At 39.5% G+C, this 25,727-nt stretch overlaps 1 protein-coding gene across 1 annotated transcript in view; it reads right to left on the bottom strand.

Annotated features, from left to right (window-relative positions):
* Positions 1 to 25,727, bottom strand: part of MMP16 (matrix metallopeptidase 16) — a 167,413-nt gene that overhangs the window by 87,667 nt on the left and 54,019 nt on the right. Inside the window, exon 2 of the mRNA XM_070942149.1 lies at positions 5,016 to 5,164. Coding sequence (XP_070798250.1) covers positions 5,016 to 5,164 — 149 coding nt within the window. The remainder of the gene's footprint in view (positions 1 to 5,015; positions 5,165 to 25,727) is intronic.

Genomic DNA, 25,727 nt, shown 5'->3' with positions numbered 1-25,727 from the left:
TTAAGATAAATTAGCAAATCATAATCTTTTCACAGACAAAGCCCACATTTCAAGACAAGCTGAAAATGTGTTTATAGATCTACTAGCTTTTTTGTCCACAACACTTCCAGAATTAAATTACATTGCATTTATCTCTAGATATTCACAAAGTGTGTCTAGACACCTGCTTATATCAGCTACATAAGTTCAAGTCCAATATTAGACGTAGAAACTCACTGGTGATTAGGACCAGTCACCCTGCTCAGATTTAAAGATTTGCTTTTGTAGGGATCAAATAAAGAGAGATCCCCATATGATCTATTTTGAGCTCATAAGGGAAGGCAGGATATGAATATGTCTGAGGAACGTATCCGTAAATATCCCATGTATGCAAGGTATTTGGATTTTATTTTTCCAGATAGCAGAGCTTCTCCATTCATTTTAGCAGATAGGTCAGCTTTTATGTATACCGAAACATCTTCTTCGCTGAAGTGAATGTGAAAATCCCATTTATGCCATTTGGCACAAATTCTGGAGTAGATACTTTATATTTCACACAAATAGTCCACTAGAACTGCTTGGCAATATCATTTGTGATTATATCCCAATAGTAATACCTGATTGACAATCTTCCATTTCAATTTATTTATTGACACTATAATGTTTTAAACACTCAAGTATATACTGGAATAGCAGGTCAATTTCTATGTAGAAAGACATATATTGATATCACATTATTTAAGAAATAAGTACTTCACATTCTACTGCAATCTCAAACTAATGTGTGGAGCATAATATTATAATCTGGAAGATTTAATTCTTTCCCCTATTTTGTGGAGTTCTATGTAGGGGTTTCTTGTTTTGTTTTGTTTGAAGCATTCAAGCCTTTTTTTTTTTGAAAGAAACTACCTTAAAGTATGATGTATACATACATTTCATGAGGATTTATGCTAGAGAAATTAGAAAAAAATGGGGAAATCCCTGGATTGATTGTATCAGCTTCCTCTACTTTGATGCCCTCCAGTCAGCACCACCTTCATTGATGGGAATCTAGAATCTGACAAGAATTTACTTTACTTTTTATATATATATATATTCTTCTATATTTCTAATCTCAGATTTGAAAAAAAATCAAATCAATCCATTTGGTCATACATTATTTCACTATGAGAAACATGTCTTTGATGGAAAGAAATTAGATTGGGGTCCTTGAATTTAGATAATCCATACAAAACAGTGGTGGGATTCAAATTTTTTTATTACTTGGCTCAGTGGGCGTGGCTCGGTCGGTGTGGCAGGGGAAGGATACTACAAAATTCCCATTCCCTCCCCACTCCTGGGAGAAGGATATTACAAAATCTCCATTCCCACCCCACTCTGGGGCCAGCCAGAGGTGATATTTGCCGTTTCTCCAAACTACTCAAAATTTCCACTACTGATTCTCCAGGACCTGTCAGAATCTACTGAATTCGACCCCTGATACACAAGCATTATCTGCCGTTGGAATCAGAAACCCTTCAAATAGGTCTAGTGCAGGGGTGTCAAACTCATGTCGTCACGGAGGCGTCACACGACATATCGGGACTTTTTTCCCCTTTGCTAAACTGGGTATGGGTGTAGCCATCACGTGACACATCTGGCCTGCGGGCCAGGAGTTTGACAGCCCGTGTCTAGTGTCTACTAAGGTATTTCATGATTTAATAGTTAAAATAGCTAAGCTAAAGCAAATAAGTGTTTGACAAAAGAAGGCAATTTTGAGTGTTAGAAGCTTTTAAATGCTAAATTAGTGGCATTTGGGAGGAAATCTTTTTCACCAACAGAAATTAGCTACCGGAAGCTGACAACAAAGGAAGTTATAAATGTGCTGAGAAAGATAGCATTGATCTTTGAGTCAAAGTACTATAATCAAACTGTGTGAAAATGTCATTCTCATGTAAATAAAGTGTGGTCTATATCTCTGTTAAGTGATTGTCAAAATAGATCTTAAGCACAAATAACATTTCCTAATTTGATTTTATCGTTTAGTATTCATCATTTCAGCCTTATAAAAATGTTTTAAAAATTAATGCAGAAAGGGATTTCCACCAATCATTCCTATAAAACAAAACAAATAGCAAGTGAGATTATCTGATGATCTTGTGCTATATTTTCTCCTTGTGATTTAATATCAAGGAAAAATGAATTAAAATTAGATTGAAAAAAAGCCAGCATATTTAATTATCTTTTTCTCCTATAAGATGCAATATGCAAATTAACCCAAATTTTGATACTTGACATCAAGGTTGAACAAAGCATGCAAAAGTGATTCTTTGCAAAGAATACTAGCAAAAGCAAGACACTCTCTTTAAATTAAAGTATTAAAGCAGCTGCATCCTTTAATATGTTAATACAGCTGCTTCCAAGAGTGCACCCAACTGCTTGAACATTTGTTTATTTATTAGATTTTGAAGCTGCTTTACTCCAAAAAGATTATGGACAACTTATAATTTTTTTAAAAAATACATAATATCAAAAGAAAAACATGAATACTTAGAGATACATTAATAACATCCCAAAAAATCACTAATAGCTACACAAACCACTTCACCCTGGACCTGGGAACAGAGACTTAGATAACAATACCACTGGGACCATCAACAAATGAATTGTGCATGTCCTCACAACAGCCAGAGGAAATATTTAAGGCTACCTTGTACGCTTTCCAAAGAATCCAGATATTTTAACTTTTCAAGAAGGTTGCACCATTCATTCTAACGTGCTTTACAAGCATTCTTTCAAAATACTTTGCACAATCCTATCACATACCTACCCTTATGTGTCTCTTAAAAACGATCCCACCAAATCCAATGCATCTGGCTTCCAAATGTTGCATTATTCCAGTGTCCATTGTTCAGACATTTATGTCTATTATTTGAATTTAGTCTATTATTTGTATTTATTTATGTGACGTCATTGCTCAATACAGAGCAATCCTTTTAAAATACAGAGGAAACAGCAATATGTCTACTCTCCTAGAAACATATAACAAAATTCTGACAATTGGGAAACTAAAAAAGTAGAGAAACAAATCAGAGAAATAAATAAAAAGAAATCAATCGTGAGATAGGATCAGGAATGGGAGACGCTTGCCTCATTATTATTATTCAACTTGTATGTCACCTGACTCCTAATGACTCTGGACCACTTACCACAATCAAAACAAAGAAATTATAATAAAAAAGACCGAATGAAATGAAGCAAAAGTCTGGGTTAAAGAGCAGACTGCTTGGGAGTGCTTGCAAAGGAATTTGGTTTGAAGGTCATGTTTCATTTCTGCATGTTTTTTTGTGGATTTTGTTGGCTCTCCCAACCACTTACCTAATGTGGGTACCCTCTGTGTCAAGGAGGAAGCTGGAGAATCTGTTTTAGGCTTCCTCATTTTTCTTTTCTTTTAATTAATTTTTTTAATTTATTTTAAATACAAGTAATGCAAACAATATGAACATATACATACACATCTAAATACAAAAAATATATACAAATAATACAGTGCACCCCCACCCCTGAAGACCATTTCCCCCCCTTATATTTCTTCTTCTATAACAGCTAAAAATATATATACAATATATTCTAAATGTGCCCTTATCCCCTCCAAAACAGCATATATTCTTGAGTAGGTTTATTCCCTTTGCCTTCCACCAACACTGATTTTATAAAATCCCCCCATATTTCATTATAATTGTTTGTTTTAATCATCCCTTTTTAAAATTTCATTTCTGTTGTTAATTTATTGTTTGTTGCTTCCTTATTTTTCTTATAGGAAATGGGGTTGGGGAATTACATGTAGTTCTCATGCACAGTATCAGGTAGATTTTGCAGTTTCAGCGTAATAGCTAGATGTCTATGGAGAATCTCAGTCATCCAGATCATGGTGCTTTTTCAAGAGGCAACAGGACTTTCTGGTTTTTCTTCGAAGACATTTCGCTTCTCATCCAAGAAGCTTCTTCAGCTCTGACTGGATGGTGGGGATGGAATAATAGCTAGATCAGCTGTGCATGATGGGATATGTGGTTACTAGAATAGGAAAATTGTCTCACTATTTGTGAGACAGTTGGGAGGAGATGGGGAGAAACATGACTGGGTCACAGGCAGGGGTGAAATGCTCCTGGTTCGGACCGGATCACCCGATCTGATAGCGATGGCGGCAGGTGGTTCGGAGAACCGGTAGCAAAAATCTCATCCCCCCGCCATGCCCAGCTGAGCTGCGCAATCATCAGAGGCTTTTTTTATTATTATTATTAAAAACATTTTTTCTACAACCTCTTCAGCCAAAGAGGTTGTAGAAAAATGCTTTTAAAAGCCTCTGATGATCCCAGCTGAGTTGCCTGATCGTCAGAGGCTTTTAAAAGCATTCAAAGGTTTTAACAACCTCTTCGGCCACCCCACCCAGTCATATTACACCCCCACACACACCAAACCATGCCCACAGAACCAGTGAAACAAATTTTACATTTCACCACTGGTCACAGATACTGATAGGTACCAGAAAAAAAGATAGGTTACTGAGTTTGGAATTAGGGCTTATCCTTTTTCCCACCACCGATTCATTTAAAGTCTATACACAGCTTGTTAATTATACTCTTCACACTCTTGATCATGATCTGGCTGGCCTCAAACGTGTCTTAACTTTGTCCTGAGCCACAAAAGGACATCTGATTATTATCTCCCTGTTCAGCTTCTTTTGTGAATTTTGATTTAACACTCATATCAGGATAAAAATGTCATGACTGTTCAAATCCATTTTTCATACTTCTTTTTTCCCCCCCTTTCTTGTAGAAATTGACTTTTATCGAGGCTTTAATTGTGCCTTACATTTCTTCTCCCCACCCCACCCCACCGCCTGACATGATGAAAAGAAAGGAATATTCTAAGTCCCAGACTGTTCAGCTAGGATTTCGAGATAGGATTTAGATAGCCAGCCACTGCAATGCTTCTAATTTTCCACATAGATTTCAGGAATTCCAAAAAGGAAGGGCATCGCAATAAAATTTACTTACTCGATTGTGTTCCTGTCCACTTTTCCTGTCATGTTAATGCCATAGAACTGCTGCATGGCAGCTATAGCAGATTTCATTGTCTCTGCAGTGCGCAACACGGACATTCTGGAGTCAGAGGATGGAAGATAGCCGTATTTTTGTAACCACACCTACAACAACAAGCAAAACGTGCATTAGGCAGAATTTAAGGTCCAGGATTTCCTAATCATTCATCTTCTACTTCAAACACTGAAAAGACTGTTTCAAGTTTGTTTAAATCCTTTTACAATGAAGGAAAACTAAAAGTGCATTTAGCTGCTTCTTTTCCAATAATTTAACTGGGGTACATGTGCTTAAATAATATACAGGTAATCCTCGACATACAGCAGTTCATTTAGTGACTATCCAAAGTTACAATGACACTTAAAACAGTGATGTATAACCATTTTTCACACTTATGACCATTGTAGCATCCCCATGGTCACGTGATTCACATTCATGTGCTTGAAAACTGACTCACATGTATGACTATCGCAGTGTTTTAGCACCAAGAGCCTTGGTAGCACAGTGGACTAATGCACTGCTATTAACATCTGCTGCTTGCAATTACTGCAAGTTCAAATCCCACCAGGCCAAGGTTGACTCAGCCTTCCATCCTTTCAAAGGTAGGTAAAATGAGGACCCAGTTTGTGGGGGCAATAAGCTGACTTTGTATAAATATACAAAAGTATGAAGGCTATTGCTTAACGCATTGTAAGCTGCCCTGAGTCTCCGGAGAAAGGCGGCATATAAATTAAAGCAAAAAAAAAAAAGTGTCCTGGGGTTATATGAGCACCTTCTGCAACTTTCTGACAAGCAAAGTCAATGGGGAAACCAGATTCACTTAACAATTGTGTTACTAATTTAACAACCGCAGTGATTCACTTAACAAATGTGGCAAGAAAAGTCATAAAATGGAGCAAAGCTCACTTAACAAATTTCTCACTTAACAACATAAATTTTGGGCTCAATTGTGGTTGTAAATTGAGGACTACCTGTATTGCATTCATGGACTTATACATTTGTGGATTTTTACATATATATATAAGAATAAGTCTTATACAGAAATATTACTTGGTACTGTGGGCAGGGTGTCATGTTAATTCCTATACTTTTTTAAAAAATATGAAAAATAATTCTAATACAGGTAGTCCTTGATTTACAACCATAATTGAGCCCAAAATTTCTGTTACTAACCAAAACATTTGTTAAATGAATTTTGCCCGATTTTAAGACCTTTCTTGTTAAGTGAATCATTGCATTTGTTAAGTTAGTAACACAATTGTTAAGTGAAACTGGCTTTCCCACTGACTTTGCTTGTAAGAAATTTGCAAAAAGTGAGGATATAACCCCAGGACTCTGCAACCATCATAAATATGAGTCAGTTGCCAAGATCAGATCATCCTTTTTCAGTGCCATTGTAATTTTGAATGGGCACTAAAGGAACTGTTGTAAGTCAAGGACTATCTGTATTACCATTCAGCATCTCAGGCAGATAGTATTGCCACTCAACTGTTAATAGGCCAGTTGAAGCCTTCTCTCCCCCATTTCGAACTGCTATAATTATCTTCTTCAAATACTGCAACCTGCGAGTTCCCTGGTTCTGAGACACCTTGTAGGTAAAGAATAGCTGCTGCTAGAAAGATATTGTCTTTTAAAAATGCCCCTGACAGAAGTTCTATGGAAAACTAAAAAAAGACAGCTACTATTAGGAGCACAGAAAGCCATTGGCCCTGCCTCCAGGCCTCCAAACAGAGCCTTAGAAGAAAAGCTTTAGTATGAAAGGATATGCTTGCTCAGTGCTTCATTTGCTCATTTTAATCTTTGTTCAAGAATTTCCATGGAATTCACAAATTACAGAGTTTTTATACCAAGTAAGATACACAGTTAAGAACTATGTTAATATATTTTTTCCCATTTTAAAAAAATAAGTAAAAATAGTTTTATCCAAATATCCAAAGTGAATTGAGCCCGTTTTACTAGAGAAAGACATTAACCTAGTTATTATGCTACAAAAGAGGCACAGTTGCCTTCATGGCCTTTCAGGTGAACATTTGTAAAGGAGAAAAAGAAAAACCAATGAAAAGGCCTTGGTAGCAGGAAAGCACATTGGACTAAGCTGCTATTGGATATTTAGGAGAGGTGCTCATCATTCCTGATCTACAGAGTTGGAAGAAACCTTGTAAGTCATCTAGTCCAATCACCCCATCCTCCCAAGCAGGAGACCTACACCATTTCTGACAAATGCCAGTCCAATCTCTTCTTGAAAGCCTCCAGTGATGAAGCTCCCACAACTTCCAAAGGCAAGCTGTTCTATTGGTTGATTGTTCGCACTGTCTACCATTGTTTCTTCTGAAACAATGGTAGACAGTGGCTTCCAAACCTTGAAGACCTTCTTAAGTCCATATGGATGGAGTCAGCAGGGATTTCTTCTGAATAGACTATGCTCCATGGAAATTAATGAGCCTCGGATGAACTTGTTTGGAGTTATCTGTTACTTTGGCAGGCAGGTCTAGAGCAGGAAGCTAAGAAGCTGTTTGCAATTTTTTGAGATTCCTATCTGTAGTTTCAATTGGCAGGATCCCTACAGTTCAATCTAGATCATTCCCAGTAATTATTCTCTTGAATCTCCCATTATTGTCCTAGTTGTTTTTCATTTCAGATAGACTCTCAACTATCCAAATATTGCCTTACTGTGACAATTGTGTTTTATATCTATATCTATCTCTTCAGAGCAAGAAAAGCTCTGGCTATCTTTACAGACCAACCAACTCACATCAAAGGCAAGACATGCGTAAGTAAAGTTTATTCTCAAAGCAAACTTGCCACAATGAGTCACATCAAACAAGCAGATGATTCTAAATTGTGTCCTGAAATATTCAATTACAAATTCCCATGGAAATTACTAACTAACTAACTAACTAACTAACTAACTAACTAACTAACTATTATGTTAAAATCTTTATGGATTCTGTCTCTGTGTCTCCCTTTCTTACTTCTTTCTTAATGCGAAGTAATGGTTCCCCAATTCAGAACAACCCAGGTCTGAGGTCATTCTTGGTTTGGACAAAATGGAGAACTACAGTTAATTGAAGATTTAAACTGAAGAGAATGGATGGATGTAAAAGCACAAGGACAATTTATATTTTAATTTAATGTAATTTCCCAATAGTGGCAACTGCATTGGTTCAGTAATTTTGAATGCTATTCAAAATTAGCATTCAATCAAGATTTATTGCAAAGTTTCCAAAAAAAAAAAAAAAAAAGTCCCACTAATATATCATTAGGCTACAGGTTGAATGGGAATCAATGGCTGGAACCTGACATTACTAATATAATAATTGTATATTATTCCCTAATCTGCTTTTTAGCCATTCAACATATTTGACTGACTCTTCAAGAATCTTGCAAGAAATTCCTTTGGTTAGAATACAAGTCCCGAAAATTGCATTCTTACTAAAGTTTCTTGAACATAGAATAGCTATGCAGGACCACTTTATATAAATAAAATAAAATTTTACATATTTGAAAATGTTTACATTGCTTTTATATACATCCATTCTTTTGTATTTTTTTTTTTTAATTTGATTTATATGCCGCCCTTCTCCGGAGACTCAGGGCGGCTTACAATGTGCTCAGCAATAGCCTTCATACTTTTGTATATTTTATACAAAGTCAGCTTATTGCCCCCACAAACTGGGTCCTCATTTAACCTACCTTAGAAAGGATGGAAGGCTGAGTCAACCTTGAGCCTTGGAGAGATTCGAACCAGCAGTAAATTGCAGGCAGCTGTGTTAATAACAGGGTGCTTTAAACCACTGTAGTACCAAGGCTCTTTTACATTTACATAGAATTTTACATTCTATGCTATAATATTTTACATAGAATTTTACATTCTATGCTATAATATTTTTTAAAAAATTGTACTTATCCTGTTTTTATTATTTTGGATTGTGAGCTACCAGAATTATTTCTTAACATGAGGCAGTTGGACACACCTGGACTAGCGTATCTACTATAGATCACAATTTAATCTGATTTATCTTTTGTACTGTTTTTTTTTTTAATTTTGATTTATATGCCGCCCTTCTCTGGAGACTCAGGGCGGCTTACAATGCGTTAAGCAATAGCTTTCATACTTTTGTACTGTTTCCCCTAAATACTAAGGGAAATTGTGATACAACCTCCAAAAGGTAATTTAAGAATATATATACATACATATACATATACTCTGTTTTCCCCAAAATAAGACATCCCCTGATAATAAGCCTAATCGGGCTTTTGAGCGCATGGCAATAAGGCCAAGCACTTATTTCAGGGTTCAAAAAAATATAAGACACGATCTTATTTTTCGGGGAAACACGGTACACATACATATACATATACATATACATATACATATACACACACACACATATATACATACATGTACCTTTAAGTGACATAGATGAGACTAATAAGCTAATGTTGCAGGTTCTATCTATCTATATCAGGAATAACAGTATCCATAGCATCTGCCTTTTAGAACATCTTACTTAAGATGATATCTGCCTTCATCCTCCTATCTTTCCATAAGAGCCTGAAGACCTGGCTTTGGTAGTTAGTCTGAAGACCCAAGAAGGGGGTACACACTAGACTGATAACAAACTCCACCTCCCACCTCGCTTTCTGCTTTTCTACCCTACCTGCCCATCTTTTACTCTCACATTGCTGTGTTTCTCATTTTTGTCTTTTTCATTGCTTATTCTACTGTTCCATTACTTTGATACTGTTATGTTTACATGCCTTTTCATTTCTCAGTTTTTACTGCTGTAAACTGCACATACATTCTAAAGTTTGAAATGTTTCAAGGTGCAGATTAAAGAGAAAGTTTTCATTAGTGGCAGTGACTCAGTGACCACCATCTCCAATGGAACAAAAATGAATGCCAAACTAAATGAAGGAAACTGAGTTTTCATGCAGTGGAATGTCATTACCTCTCCTTTCCCATTCACATTTTTGCAGAACGTTAAAACTGCTGTAAATTAAATTGTAATCCAACTATAAAATAAGTTTAACGAAAAGTTTTATTCATTTAGAAAAATGCAATGGATCTTTTCACTGAACACATTGTATTGCTACATATTTCCTTCACTTTTAGCTTTACTATTGAGAGTAGCTGGATAGTGAATAATTAGATCAGTTTTTACTATATGGATTTTAGATCTATCTCAGAGTCATTTTTTTCCCTAGTAAGGGTCTCTAGGTTCTCTGGATTGATTGGCATATTTGGAATTTATATATTTGCTTGAGTGCACATGTAATATAATATTGAAACATTTTCTATCTTTTGCACAATGCTGCAAAAAGAGTGGAAGAAAAGTATCTATTCTTTAAATAGCATCTGCTGCTTGGTACAAACTCTATTTTGCCCCTGGCCAGAACATTTCCAGATGTTGCGCAGTCTCAGCCAGTACTATCCTTTGTTAACAGATATCTAAAATTCAAATGAACACCACCAAGAAAACAAAACAAACTCTACGTGGTTTTAAACAAATAATAACTAGCTCATAAAACTAATGGTTCATTTGCATATAGATTCAAAAGCTTCATTTTCTGTTTTTCTCCCCCAAAAGGCAATATTTCCCAACCTTTCATTCCCAGAATTCCATAGCCAATATGGTCATTGATGAGAATTCTGGGAATGGAAGTCCACACATCTGGAAATGGCTAAAGCTGGAAAACACTGCTTTAAGTTATCTAGCAGTAACTAAAAAGGTTGATGCCATTACTTTAAATGCATGTTTCAAACTGTTGCATCATCCATAAATTCATACAAATTTAGACCATTGTGTAAATGTAAATAGTCATCAATGGGAGTGGATATTTTAATCATCCATAATTCTTTGAACTCAGATTGGAATAGGGTATTTTTGGAAATGAACTTGGCTTCTTAATGCAACCAAAAACAAGTATGGGTGACAGTGTTGTTGCTGGCTACTCTAACAAACCATGTACAAATGTTGATTTGAAGTTTGGATGTAATTCCTTTTAAGTTTGAGCTTTGAAAATACCAAGTTTACAACTTAATATATGCAAAAAGCATTTTATGCTTGAATGAGATTTTATGCATCTCCCGTCTGCTAAAATCAAGATTTTTTTTGTCACCATGTGTAATCCATTAAAAAAAATATTGGATACAATGTTGAGATCATTATCTTTCATTTACAATAGTGAAATGGAATATTTACATTGCCATCAGCTAACAAAACTGATATATCAATTCTAATGCCTTTTCCAAAAGCAAAAATGTATACATGATTCTGCAGTATAATTAAAGACTCAATATAATATGAGATTATTTTTTAACAAAAGAACCCCTATGTGGAATATTCACCAGTGAAAATACTAAATGTCTGCATTACAGTCAGTTAGTTTCTGTTGTCCTGTGCCTGACCCATTTTTTCTTCCAGTCCCAGCATTGCTTTAAGAAGCAATCTCATCCTGAGCAACTTTTTTCCCCAGTGGGTCCCTTAAATATGATAATTGCTGAACATTATCAAGTTCAGCAGTGACCAGTTTTAACCAGCTAATAGTGCTGCCTGAAATTGACAAGACCCTACTCAGTTTCACACTAAAGGCTTTTGCTTGCCTCCTAAGCAGCTCCTGGCTCCAGCCATCAGTGCAGTAGGCAAACAACTGATGCTAATGCATTTCTTTCAATGTGTATTGTTCCTTTGTGTGCCTGCTTATTCTCTTGTAATCCCTTTCTCTCCAATGAATATAAATGCATGCATGACTTCTCTTCCTGCTAATTATCCCAGCTCTAGGGCGAGCATTCCAAGGGGCAAGGGATGAGGAAAAGGGATAAAATATTTGCCTTTTTATGCAGCTCCCTTGTGAGTTAAGTTCTGGAAACTTCCTCTGCCTTTTGGGCTCACTCAATTCTTTGAGCCCAAAATTGAGCCCAAAATTTGAGCCTGTATCATGATACTGTAAAGAAAAGGAAAACTGAAGTAAAATTATAGCATAGTTGCAGCAATGTAATTTTTCATTTAATAACCATATCACATAGCAATCGACTTGCTTGTTCCAACTGTATTTGCTAAATATAGTTAAAGGGAAGAAACAAACTCAATTTGATAGAAGACACAATTTTAAAATAGTATACTCTCAGAAAATGACCAAAGTCAACTTTTCAGGTTCCTTCGTTATATAAAACCTACCAGAAAAAAAGAGATATTTGAAAAGTGTAGCTTGCCAGAAAAACATGACTGAATAGGCTGTCTCTTGTAGCTACTCAGAAATGGCCTTGAACATACCCTAAACATTTTATCATATTGTGTTCATTAGTAACATCCTGCTTCTGACCCTGATATTCAATATACTTAAAGAAGCCATAATTATATAACCCTAAACCAAAACTAAACAAAATGTGGCTTAGCACTATGGGGGAATTAATCACAAACATATACTCCTTGAACTAAAAACTATATTTGTAACAAAAATCCAGTGGCAACTTTGTCTTGTGAGTAAGTGGCTTTGGGTCAATTTGGAAGAAAGAAATGTTATGGAGAAGAGAGAATTCAATCACTTCCTTGTCTGCTACCAATTATCCTGTTAGCTTCTCGAAGAATCAAATTCTGAAATAGTAGAGGGAAAGTAGCTTTAAAAAGTAATTTGGAAAGAGAAGCTGAGGAGAGGGGAAGCAGGGGGAAAGAGGAAGGTGAATTAACACCACCACCAATTCTCAATTTCACATCTTCCACACAACACTTTGTTAGGTTTTAGTTATGTCCATTTGCACATCCAAGTTAAATTAAAAATTGATCTTTCTAGTGCTGCTCTAAGTCAAAATCCACTGAGGCCAAAACAGGATTTAACCAGAGCGCACTTTGTAGATGTATAATACTAGCTAAAGTTGTGGCATAGAAAACACTTCAGGAGCAAAAGAGAGTGAACTTTGATGGCTACGCTTGAGCTGCCATTAGCTATGTCATTGCAAATATTAAGGAATAGCTGCCCATTCCATTTACTTTCACAGCAGTATACCTGTTTAAGTTCAAAGCATCATCATAATTAGTTTTAGAAATGGTGTATGTTATGCCTGAAAAACTTTGGAACCCTTTATCACAGCAGAGCAATATGCTAAAAAAGAATATATTAAAATTCATGAGACCTAACTGCACACTTGTTCGCATGCCCCATATCACTTCTGTTCCTGAACAAGTCTGCTATTAAAAAGGACTAGAAAGAACATAAAAACCAATAGCTGTTCAGTCATGCATTTTTCATTATGTGGTATACTCAGAATGATAGAACTGAGGGGAAGAACAAACATAATTATGCACAATTCTAACAAAATCACTAATTAATGCCCAGATATTGATACAAATAAAAATCTCAAAAATAAAGACCATTTTGAGAAGAAAACCAGAAAAAAAGATTACAAACTGTTAAAAAAATACATAAACCTCTAGTCAAGAGAGGTCATCTTATTGGTTCAATGCTGTTGTAGGTCCAATTCCTCACAGATGTAGACCAGTGGTGAAATTCAAATTTTTTTACTACTGGTTCTGTGGGCGTGGCTTGGTGGGCGTGGCTTGGTGGGCGTGTTGTGGTTTGGCGGGATGGCAGGGGAAGGATACTGCAAAATTCCCATTCCCTCCCCACTCCTGGGGGAAGGATATTGCAAAATCTCCATTCCCACCCCACTCTAGAACCAGCCGGAGGTGGTATTTGCCAGTTCTCCAAACTACTCAAAATTTCCGCTACCGGTTCTCCAGAACCTGTCAGAACCTGATGGATTTCACTCCTGATGTAGACTCAATTTCTTGCTACTCCACCCTACAAACTATACCTTTCATTCTTCTAACATTAACTTTAGATTTGTGTGCACTAACACAATCATGGTTCACATAAGCAGTTTTCTCAAATTAAACAAAACCAATCCATTTCTGTCCTGATCTGTCATGAATTGTAATTAAGATTGCCAGAGAAAGTCCATTAGTTCAACTGAAACAATCCTGGTCTTCACCAACATCAACCTTGAAACTTTCAAGAAAGAACTGCTGCCAGAATCCAAGACTCAAATGAAACAAATCCTAATTTTAATCTTTAAATTACATACACTATTGAACTTTGGGACACAAAACAAGAAAACCTCCTTTATTTTTAGCATACTGGAATTATATTTTAACACACTACAATACTGGGAGATGATAATCTGCAAACTACACATGACTCTTTGCCCCTCTTTTCATCTACTGCAGTGCCCCAAAATTATAACTCTAAAAAATAAGCAAAGCTTTAGAATAATCTTTTCTGAAAGATTTGACAAAATAAAATAAAAGGCTGAGTATACACATTTGGCTTAAAAACATTTAAATGAACCACTCTACTTCTTTCATGCCACTATCATGCCCTTTTCAAGGAACATTTCGAACTGGGGCTTAATGAGGATAGCAGCTCGAGAGAAAGTGGGGGGAATCTGCCAGGAACTGTCAACCTCTCAAATAAATCAAGCAAGAAATCCAACAAGATGAATTAATTCTACTTTATTATAAGGCTACATTATTATGTTTGTATTATGTGTATTTTATCTCTTGGCTGTTCACCGCCCTGAGTCCTTCGGGAGTAGGGCGGTATATGAATTTAAAAATCAATCAATCAATCAATCAATCAGAATCCTGCAAATCAGAAAACATAAATCTCCAGTCAGCTCTTTTTACCAGCTGATTATTTAGAGTGGAAAAGTATCTTCCTCTGCCCTTTATTCAGTTGTGGGCTTCTCTTCTTTTTATCTGATTGTTCCTTAGGGAGCATGTCTCCTCCACCTTCCCAGGTCATTCTCACATTCCATTATGGGAACACTCTTCTGGTCATGACAAGTTCTTAAACATGATTTATCCTGTGCAAAATCTTGTTTGACATGGAAAGGGAAATGGTGTAAGAAATCACTCCAGAGTCAAAGTGAGCATCCATTCCTCATCCTGACTCCTGCTATACAAATTGTAATTTTTATACAATCAATCTTTCATTCACATTTCCCAGTATTCATGTTATGTTATAGGTGACCTAAAACTGTGATGGTGAACCTATGGCACGCATGCCTGAAGTGGCATATGGAGCCATGTCGCCTGGCACATGCAGCATCGGCCATTCCTCTTCTGGGTTTCTGGCACGCATGTGTGCACAACGATCAGCTGGCCTCTTTGCCTGTGGCAGTTCCGAAACCTGGAAGAGCTGGTCGTTCATTTTCCTGCATGAGCATGTGCATTGGCAAACTGATCGTCGCGTGTGCATGTGCACCAGAAACTTGGAAGACTAGATAGCTGGCGCACATGTGTGCACCGGAAACCGGATGTACATTTTCAGGCACGCACATGTGCCCTTGGCAGCTTTATTCCGGGTTGCGGCCCTGACAAGCATGCATGCTCCCTTTTCGGCACTCGGTGCCGAAAAGGTTTGCCATCACTGACCTAAAATATTACAGCGCTTGCCTCTTGTTTTAAAGATGCCAATTGTTATTTATCTCTCTGCTTCAACAGTTAAACAATTTAGCCTGATCAACAACCCATTCAAGTCCAAATACTTAATTTTAAACTAATTTAGTCCCATTGTGACACAACAATTGAAATTCATTTACCTTAGGTTAACTGAGAAGTGAAGCAGGCTGCTATTTATTTCATCTATAGTTGCAGTATGATCATGAATCTTGTTTCAGTGTGCCTCCTTAGTATGTGTCAAATTCACATGAGTAAAAGCAATCTCTAGCAGAGATAGATTTTCAGAATCAAGGTTCTTTTGAAGTGTATTCTTGAAAGGTTTGCATCGTAATAACCCAACAGTCAAGATGTAAAGTTTTACATTTCAAATTCTGTGTTGATTGATGACATAAAGTGTGTATATAAGGTAAGAGCAAGGAACAGAAATCTTTTATAGCAACAACATATTTTGAAATTTCAGAATTTTGGACATCCATGCTTTTAAAAAAAACCCAAAAAACCCTCGCATGTCAGATGTACAGAAGGTCCATTTCATTCTGTTAAAAGTTAAGAGAAAGAAAGCAAATACATTATATGGGGAAAATACAATGCAATAAATCTTTTTGTAGCAACTTATTTTATTAGTCTTGCCATTTCAATTAAATCTATCAAACTAGCTTGAAGATGCCAGATCACTCAATCACCTAGAATCAGATAATATATTAAAATGAAAACACCTGAATGGATTCTATGAACTCAGTCACACAGATACCATTGCAAACCAAATTTTAGCACCTATGTTGAGATTGCAATGTTTAACAGCCTTTGTCTCTATACTTCTTTTTCACATCCTATCACTTCGATTCACAGAAAAGAATTAAGACATTGTATTGAGTCATGCTCTGCTTTTAGAAATAAACTGCTACTTGTTGAGCTTACACAATTCACTAGATAATACCAAACAGATATTTTTATAGCTCAGTGTGTTATATGAACTAGACTTATATCTTAGTCTAAGTATGTTCACATACCTATTTAATTATTGGTAGTTGTTATATAAGTCTGTTATATAAGTCTTAGGAAGATTCTTGCAACAAAGAGTGGCAAATTTAGGATATTATTAAGTTAGACAGACCAACATAACTTTTATACCACCACTTCTCTTGCATTAAAGCTAAGGTAAAGATATACATTATTATATGCATGCGTGTGTGTGTGTATGCATGCATGCATGTGTGTATGTGTATGTATATGTATAAAGGTAAAGGTTCCCCTGCACATGTGTACTAGTCGTTTCCGGCTCTAGGGGGTGGTGCTCATCTCCATTTCTAAACCAAAGAGCCAGCGCTGTCCGACGATTTCTCCAGGTCATGTGGCCGGCATGACTAAACGCCAAAGGCGCACGGAGCGCTGTTACCTTCCCACCAAAGTGGTCCCTATATTTCTACTTGCATTTTTTTTACGTAGTTTTGAACTGCTAAATTGGCAGAAGCTGGGACAAGTAATGGGAGCTCACTCTGTTATGCGGCGCTAGGGATTCAAACAGCTGACCATCTGATCGACAAGTTCAGCATCTTAGCCACTGAGCCACCACGTCCCTTGTATATCTATCTATCTATCTATCTATCTATCTAATATATACATGTAATATATACATATGTCTATACATATATAAAATAGAAAGTGCAATGTATTAAGTATGCTGAAGTAGGAAGTAACATTCTGTTCGTTGATTGGTTAAAGTAACGTTCTGTTCATTGATTGGTTAAGCCGCCTGACAGCTGGCTAGATAAGAGCTGTCAGGCAGAGTTCCAAGCAGTTTCAGTTATAGCTGTGGCAGTTAGCACAGCTGTTGTTAATAAACAGTTAATTACATGATCTTCGCATTTTCCATCATCATTGATCAAGCCAATACATTTCAACTGGCGACGAGGATCAACTGGTCGATCTACCGGTCATAGTAATAAGGAAAAAAGAGAGATTTAAACTGAAGAAGCAAAACGTGAGTCAGTTAGGAAAAAAAAAAAAGAAGAAGAAGAAGAAGAAGAAGAGGAAATGGCGTCTGCACAGACCTTTCCTCCTTTCAATCCCAGTGCAGAGACGTGGGAGGCTTATTTGGCACGTTTTGAATGTTTCTTAATTGCAAATGATTATACAAAGCTGACGCCTGAACGCAAAAGCGCTTATTTCCTAAGTTTCTGTGGTACTGAAATGTTTGATACTGCAATGACATTAATGGCCCCACAATCTGTACATTCAGGAACATGGGAAGACATTATAAAAAAAATTAAAAAAACAAACCCCGAGGGAGAAATTGAAACACAGGTCGAAAGCAGTAACGTACCTGTAGTTATTAGAACTGCTGGGGAAAGTAATTCCTCACAAGAATCTGTGAGTGAGGCAAGGTTAAGATGTTTGAACACAAGCCGGCGCCGACCGGCATACCTCCAGGACTACACATGCGCCATCCAGGTGGAAAGGGGTGCAATGTATTAAGTCTGCTGAAGTAGGAAGTAACATTCTGTTCCTTGATTGGTTAAAATAACGTTCTGTTCGTTGATTGGTTAAGCCGCCTGACAGCTGGCTAAATAAGAGCTGTCAGGCAGAGTTCTAAGCAGTTTCAGTTATAGCTGTGGCAGTTAGCACAGCTGTTGTTAATAAACGGTTAATTACATGATCTTCGCATTGTCCATCATCATTGATCAAGCCAATACATTTCAGAAACATTTCAGTGGTGGGTTTCAAAAATTTTTACTATTGGTTCTGTGGGTGTGGCTTGGTGGGCGTGGCATGGCATGGCTTGGTGGGTGTGGCTTGGTGGGCATGGCAGGGGAAGGATACTGTAAAATCTCCATTCCCACTCCACTCTAGGGGTAGGTTACTGCAAAATCCCCATTTCCTCCCAATCAGCTGGGACTCGGGAGTTAGAGAATAGATGGAGGCGTCAGGGGCCAGTCAGAGGTGGTATTTACTGGTTCTCCGAACTACTCAAAATTTCCGCTACCGGTTCTCTAGAATTGGTCAGAACCTGCTGAAACCCACCTCTGAAACACTTCCTATGTTTCTGTCACTCTTGGTATTTCATTTGTGGGTCGACAGACATCTGAGGCGACTCGGTGCATGGAACAACACTTGTTTATTAACATTCTCTAACAGGAACAAACACACACTCCCGCGCTTTGACAGCTCCTTTTATATACCGAGCTGTCAATGTATTAACCAATCAAAACTCCTGTAGCAACAATAACCAATAAGAACTCATGTATAATTAACCCGGCCGCTAGAGGCCGTGGCAACGGAACCCAGTATGCAACACTCCTTCCCACCAAGTTTGCGCATGCGCTGTCATGCGTAATCGCTTAGATACGCAGGGCGCCACCGGACCCTCCCTGATCGCCTGGGCTCCACCCCTTCCAGCTGGTTCGGCGGCAGGTTTGATTCTGCCGACTTGCCCTGTGCGTTTGCCTGGCCTCCAACATCCCCGGCCTCAACTTCTCCCGGTGAATCGACTATCCTGGGGGCACTCACTGTCGGTAAATCTGGTGGGTGTACTTCTGCCGGGTGCGGTGGGGCTGACACGTCCGTATTCGCAGTGTCTTGCCACGAGCTCGGGTACTCACTTTCGTCATGACCAGGTGCAAATACCCTCCTGGACCGCAGTTGGTCCTTATGGCGTTTCCAAATTCTCCCTTGATCAACCTCTACTTGGTATGAACAAGGCCCAACTATCCCCACGACCTGTCCCGCTAACCACAATGGTTGTCCCCCGTAATTTCTGGCATATACTGGATCCCCTATTTGATAAGGTCGGTACTTAACGTGGGAATCTACTGGTTTGGTCACACTGTATGCAGGGTGTAATCTGTCTAATGATGTGTGTATCTTACGGCCCATCAAAAGCTCAGCAGGGCTCTTATTAGTTAACTGGCAGGGAGTCGTAGGCTGAGCCGTTAGGTATTCCTCCACTCGGTCCTGCCAACTCCCTTGCCCTATCTTACGTAGCGCCTCCTTTGCCGATCTTACGACGCGTTCAACAAAACCATTGCTGGACGGGTGGAAGGGTGAAATTAAACAATGCCTTATTCCCCGATGTGCCAGGAACCCCTCAAAATCGGTGGAAGTAAATTGTGTCCCATTGTCAGACACTATGACATCCGGCAACCCATGGGTGACAAACATGTGCCGTAGGGCCCGAGTGACAGCCTCCGATGTGGTTGAACGCATGGGAACCACTTCCACCCACTTAGAGAATGCGTCGGCCACCACCAAGAATGATTGTCCCTGCACCGGGCCCGCCAGATCAATATGTAACCTGGACCAGCCCCCCCCAGGAACCTCCCACTCCCGTGGCTGTTCCCTGGTGGGCATAGCCATGTTCCCCTGACATGCCGAACAAGCAGAGACCCAGTCAGAAATGTCCTGGTCCAACAGTGGCCACCACATGTAACAGCGGGCCAGTGCCTTCATGCGCACCAACCCTGGGTGGCCCCAATGTAGTTGCTGCAATAAAGAACGTCTCAGAGGTGGCAGTATCACCACCCGGTGGCCCCACAACAGGCACCCACCCACGGTGGACAGTTCAAGTCGTCTTGAAGCGAACGGCCTAAATTCAGGAGCGAACGGAGCCGCAGGCCAGCCTCTGGCCATCCAATCAAGTACTTGCGACAGGACTCGGTCTTTAGCAGACAGGCGAGCGACGTCTCGCGCCGTGACCGGAAACGTTGAATCCTCGATCAGGAGGACCGCCGACACAGGTACTGGATCCGTGAGAAGGTCAGGAACCGGGCAGCGGCTCAAAGCGTCCGCATGAGCCATGTCTCGGCCTGGGCGATAAGTTAACGTATAAGAGTAGGCGGCCAAAAAGACAGAGTAGCGAGTCATACGGGGAGGCAGAATTTGCGGAGCTTGACGGTCGGCTGCCAGCATGCCTAATAAAGGCTTGTGATCGGTATACAGTACAAAAGGCCGGCTGTACAAATAATGATGGAAACGTTTGACTCCGGCCACCAAAGCGAGGGCCTCCTTATCCAGCTGAGAGTACTTCCGCTCAGCTGGAGCTAAAGTCCTGGAGTAATAAGCTATCGGTAGTTCCCGGCCGGATGGAAACTTGTGACTCAATACCGCCCCCACCCCAAACGGGGAGGCGTCGCAGGCCAGGGTCAGTGGGAGGTGGGTCGAGAACTGCGTGAGGACAGAGTTGGAGGTAAGTAGACGTTTCACAGCCTGAAACGCCTCCATTTCCTTGGTGCCCCATCGCCATGTGGTCTGTCAGTCTAGCAGGCGGTGGAGAGGCTCTGCAACCGAGGCTTTATGTGGGAGAAAAACCGCATAAAAATTTAGTAGACCAAGGAAGGCCTGCAGATCGGCTTTGCAACGGGGGGTGGGTGCATCCCGGATGGCCGCCGTCTTCGCAGCAGTCGGGTGGATGCCCGAGCCATCGACCATAAACCCCAGGAATTCCACTTGTTGCACTGCCACCTTACATTTAGATTTGTTAACTTTTAGTCCGACAGCCTCGAAACGTTGTAGGACCTGATGTAATCTATCCAACAATTCAGATGTGCTGGCTGCCGCGACGAGTACGTTGTCAAAATAAGGTATGACCCCAGGGATGCCCTGCAACATTCGCTCCATCATACCCTGGAAAATCCCCGGGGCCACACTGACCCCGAACTGCAGGCGACGACACCGGAAAGCCCCCCGGTGCGTCACAATTGTCTGGGCTTCTGCTGTGCGATCATCCACCCGTAATTGTTGGTATGCCTGGGCCAGGTCTAGCTTAGCAAAAACCGATCCCTGGCCCAGGGAGTGCAGCAGATGCTGCACCACGGGGACCAGATAAGCGTGACCCATGAGAGCCCTGTTTAACGTTGCCCGATAGTCCGCACAGATGCGGATCGAGCCACCTGCTTTTATTGGTGTTACAATTGGTGTCTCCCACTGGGCATATTCTACAGGCTCTAACATCCCCTGTGCCAACAATTTATCCAGTTCGGCGTCCACTCTTTCCTGCAATGCGAAAGGTACCCTGCGGGGTTTTAAACGCCTCGGCGGAACCATAGGATCCAGGCTAAACGATACTGGGGGGCCTTTATAACATCCTAATTTTCCATCAAAAACTGCAGGAAATTCTTGAACTAACATGTCCAGTTCTGCCGTCTGCAGTGCGTTTACCCCTTGAATTTGGAGACCTAATGCCTGAAACCAATTAAGACCTAATAAACTCGGCAAGGGGGCTTCTACCACGACTAAAGGTAACCTGCCGCAGAAGTCTTTAAATTTAACCCAGAAATGTCCAGTCCCCAAGATTGCAATGGGGTTTCCTTGGTAGTCCCTCAATTGCAGCCGGTACGGGTCCAGGCGGCGTTTAGCCATAGAGGGCACCATGCGTTTTAACGTGCTCCAGGACACAATTGAATTGGCTGATCCTGTGTCCACTTCCATTGGACAGGTCCGACCCTCGATTTGAACAGACAGGGTAATCTTAGGCCGCGCTGTTACGTCACATTCGGGATACACTCCGTTGACTCCCCCATCATTCTGGCCCCACATTGAGCGGCCGCTTTGCGTGCTCGCTCTCCTGACAGGCACTCTTCTATCTCCTCTGGGGGTCAGCTGAGGCGGCTCCGCCGGGTTTTGTGCTCAGCAGACACGAGCAATGTGGCCTCGTTGACCGCACCTCCGGCAGAGCGCGTCCTTTAAATGGCACACAGCCCTCGAGTGTCCTCCCCCGCAACTCCAACAACCCTTTTGCAATTTTCCCGATTGTCTATTGGGGCGCTGGGTGTCTTTAATTCGGTCCACCTCACTGGTCACTCCCACATCATCCTCATCGCTCAGCTGTGCGTCGTTATAATGTACTGGCTCAGCTCTCTGTTTGCTAGGCACATGACCCCTGGGCAAATCGGCCAGGGACAAGGCAGCTAATTCGGCTGCATACGCTTCATCCATGGCTTCCTGGAACGTCAATTCGGATTTGGCAATTAAACGTCTCTTCAGATTTTCGTCTCTCACACCACTAACCAGTCTGTCTAACAAATAATCATCCAAATCCACGAATTGGCAATGCTGGGCCGCCTTTTGCAATGCCGCGATATATTGGCTTATGGATCCCCCCTCAGCCTGGTCCTGATGGTAGAAATGCTGGCGGCGAGCGATCCGGGACGGCGCGGGGGCATAGTGTTTTTTTAGCTTAGTCAAAAACTCTTCCCAGGTCCCAGCATGAATAGACAAAGGGGCCATCAGTGTCATGGCAGTTTCAAACATTTCGGCCTCACAGAAACTCAGGAAATATGCTCGTTTCCTCTCGCTCAATAACTCCCGGTAGTCATTAGCTATCAGGAAACAATCAAATCTGGCTACAAAAGCCTCCCAAGACTCCATCGCTGGATTGAATGGAGCGAAATTCTGGGTGGACGCCATTCTCCAACCTCGTACTCGCTAACTATGCGTGAGGCGGTCCGCTACTATTTCACCCCCGCCGGCCTGTAATTTTACGTTACCGCCTCACTGTTTGTCACCAGAACATCACACCTTCGTCGCCACTATTTCATTTGTGGGTCGACAGACATCTGAGGCGACTCGGTGCATGGAACAACACTTGTTTATTAACATTCTCTAACAGGAACGAACACACACTCCCACGCTTTGACAGCTCCTTTTATATACCGAACTGTCAATGTATTAACCAATCAAAACTCCTGTAGCAACAATAACCAATAAGAACTTGTGTATAATTAACCCGGCCGCTAGAGGCCGTGGCAACAGAACCCAGTATGCAACACTTGGAAAAATGCATCAATAGCCATCAACCAAAACAGAACCTGCCATTTGGAGAAAATGCAGAGAGAAACAAATCTCATGATATTGTGTCATTATCGTATTTTGTGATGGACCAAAATTTCTGGAGCCTGAAAAGTTATTGGTCTTTAAAGCCAATACTCATGCTTTAAATGTTTCTTTAAGTAGGTTATTAGTTTTTCAGAATCATGCAGTATTGCTGTGACAGCCTATAAAACTACCAGATAACTCAAGTTATTCTTTTAGAAGCAAACTATTTCAATGAATACTGTTTTGTCAGTGCTGAATAGCAAACACTATTATTTTCCTGCAACTGACTTAGAAAACTGTTTTCGTTTCACCATGTCCTGATTTTCTTTTGCTGCCATGCTTACAAACCCCGAAGACTGTGTCTTGCATGGCTGAATATCAAAGCAAGAATATTAATATTACTAGAAGGGCCTATGTTTTTGGTGGATGAATGAACAGCCCACACAAAATCTTAAAATGATGTTGTCATGCAGTATATATTCATAATACTACAGCTTGGAATTAAATTCAAACCAAAACATCTTATCATGTGTATTATAAATTTCTGCTGACTTCCAAATGAGGAAAGGTTTAAACCCGATGCGCAAGGAAGACAGAAAACTACCATATAAATTTAATATGATTAAAATTAACATTAAGGCCATTTCACAAATGTTTCTGTTTCATGAAAACGGTCTCAATGAAAAAGGAGCATTTTCAATATTTAATAAAAACGTACCACACTGGAAAGTGCATGCATGCATGTGCATAACTAAATATGGTAATGTGGATCATCTCATATAAAAATAAGAGATAGCAACGTTCAGAAAGATTAGAAATTTGTCCTTTCTCAGCAAATGTTCAGCATACCAGTTATGTTTAGACTTGAGTTCTTCATTCTTACACATATACTTACTTTGGTTGAAAATTTTTAGTAGCTTGCTAAGGAAATTCTAGTTTGGTGTATTTGGTTAAGGACTCAGGTTAGAAACTGGAGGATCATGAGTTTTAATTCCACCTTAGTCTCAAAGCCAGCTGGATGATCTCTCTGCCCCTGGAAGAAGGCAACGGCAAACCATTTCTGAAAAACCCTGCCAATAAAACTACAGGGACTGTGGCATCGTTGGTGGTCTCTGAGTTTTGTGGTGTTATCTCTGATAATGTTACCTAGCTTGGTAATGAAATGTCTGCAAGTATACCACCAAACCCATAGTTTAATCCTGAGCTATGAATATTCTCTTTTTTCGATTTGTCCAGGCAGTCTCTGAAAACTGGATACAACTGAACAGAGGAGGGAGGGAAAGGAAATTCTGGAATAAGTTAGATTGATTCATTTATTCTGAGTGTTAAATAGATAGAATGATTTTTTCCCCTCTCCTTTTATACATTTCAGTCCTCTAAATAAATGTACTATAGGTGCTGTCTCCCCCATAAAAAAAAAAAAATTCTGAGGTAGAAATGGCTGTTTTGAATGTTCAGAAAAAGAAAAGAATACAGGATTCTAGGAGTTTTGTTTTAAACTCAGAGCAAAACCAATCTTTCTGTTTCAATCAGCATCAATTCAAAAGTTTTCCTTGTCAGTTATATAGTGACAAGCATTGGCTCTTTTTACTCTACTGTGGTTTTAAACTGGTGGGATTATATGGCAGGAGGATTATGACATTCGCAGGGGTTTTATTTAATGTTTTAAAAAAATTAACCCATTTGACCAATATTTGTGTAGCCTGGATGATTCATTGTTGGTGTGTATATGTGGTTTCGAGGAAAATGCAAAGAGGCAAGAGAATTTTTCTGTATTCTATTGTTCTGTATTCTACTTATTCTGAATTCTATATTCTTTCCTATGGCCTGAGCATTTGTACTGTTTTGCGTTTTAGTCCTTCAGTATGCCATTTCTGGTGACACTGCATGATTCTGAGTTTTTAAAAAAAATGTGTGTGTGTTTTTGTACATGTTCCTCCATAGCAACAGAGCAGGAACTTACTTTTATTTACAGAGTAGTGTAATCGTAAATGCAGGAATAATTAATATTTTTTTCTTTGGACTCTTATATGATTGTTCCATGGAAAATGAGGTGGATGTGGGGTTTATGAATTGGATGAAATTAAAACTTCACTGAAGACAGTACTGGCTTATATCACACTGATACCCTAGAGTAGATATAGTATTATTTGTAACTATTGTGCAGTTACACCCAATAATATAAACCTCAGTACAATATGAAGCAAATTATATAACAATTACCAATTACAACCATCATCTAACTGTAGCATTACATTAATTTAAGAACTGAATGAATTGGTTGAACTGTAATAAATATCCATTGCAATAAAATGCGCATTTATCCAGAAGAATACCAGATAATATATTCAAGTGTCCATTGTTTACTAAGAACACTCAGCATTGCAGTCTTAGTTTG

The sequence above is a fragment of the Pituophis catenifer genome, unplaced genomic scaffold (assembly GCF_029215685.1).
Source record: "Pituophis catenifer annectens isolate HBS135680 unplaced genomic scaffold, rPitCat1.0.hap2 SCAF_3, whole genome shotgun sequence".
Taxonomy (NCBI): domain Eukaryota; kingdom Metazoa; phylum Chordata; class Lepidosauria; order Squamata; family Colubridae; genus Pituophis; species Pituophis catenifer.
Note: the sequence above shows the minus strand (reverse complement) of the source record. Positions and strands in the feature narration are given on the sequence as shown.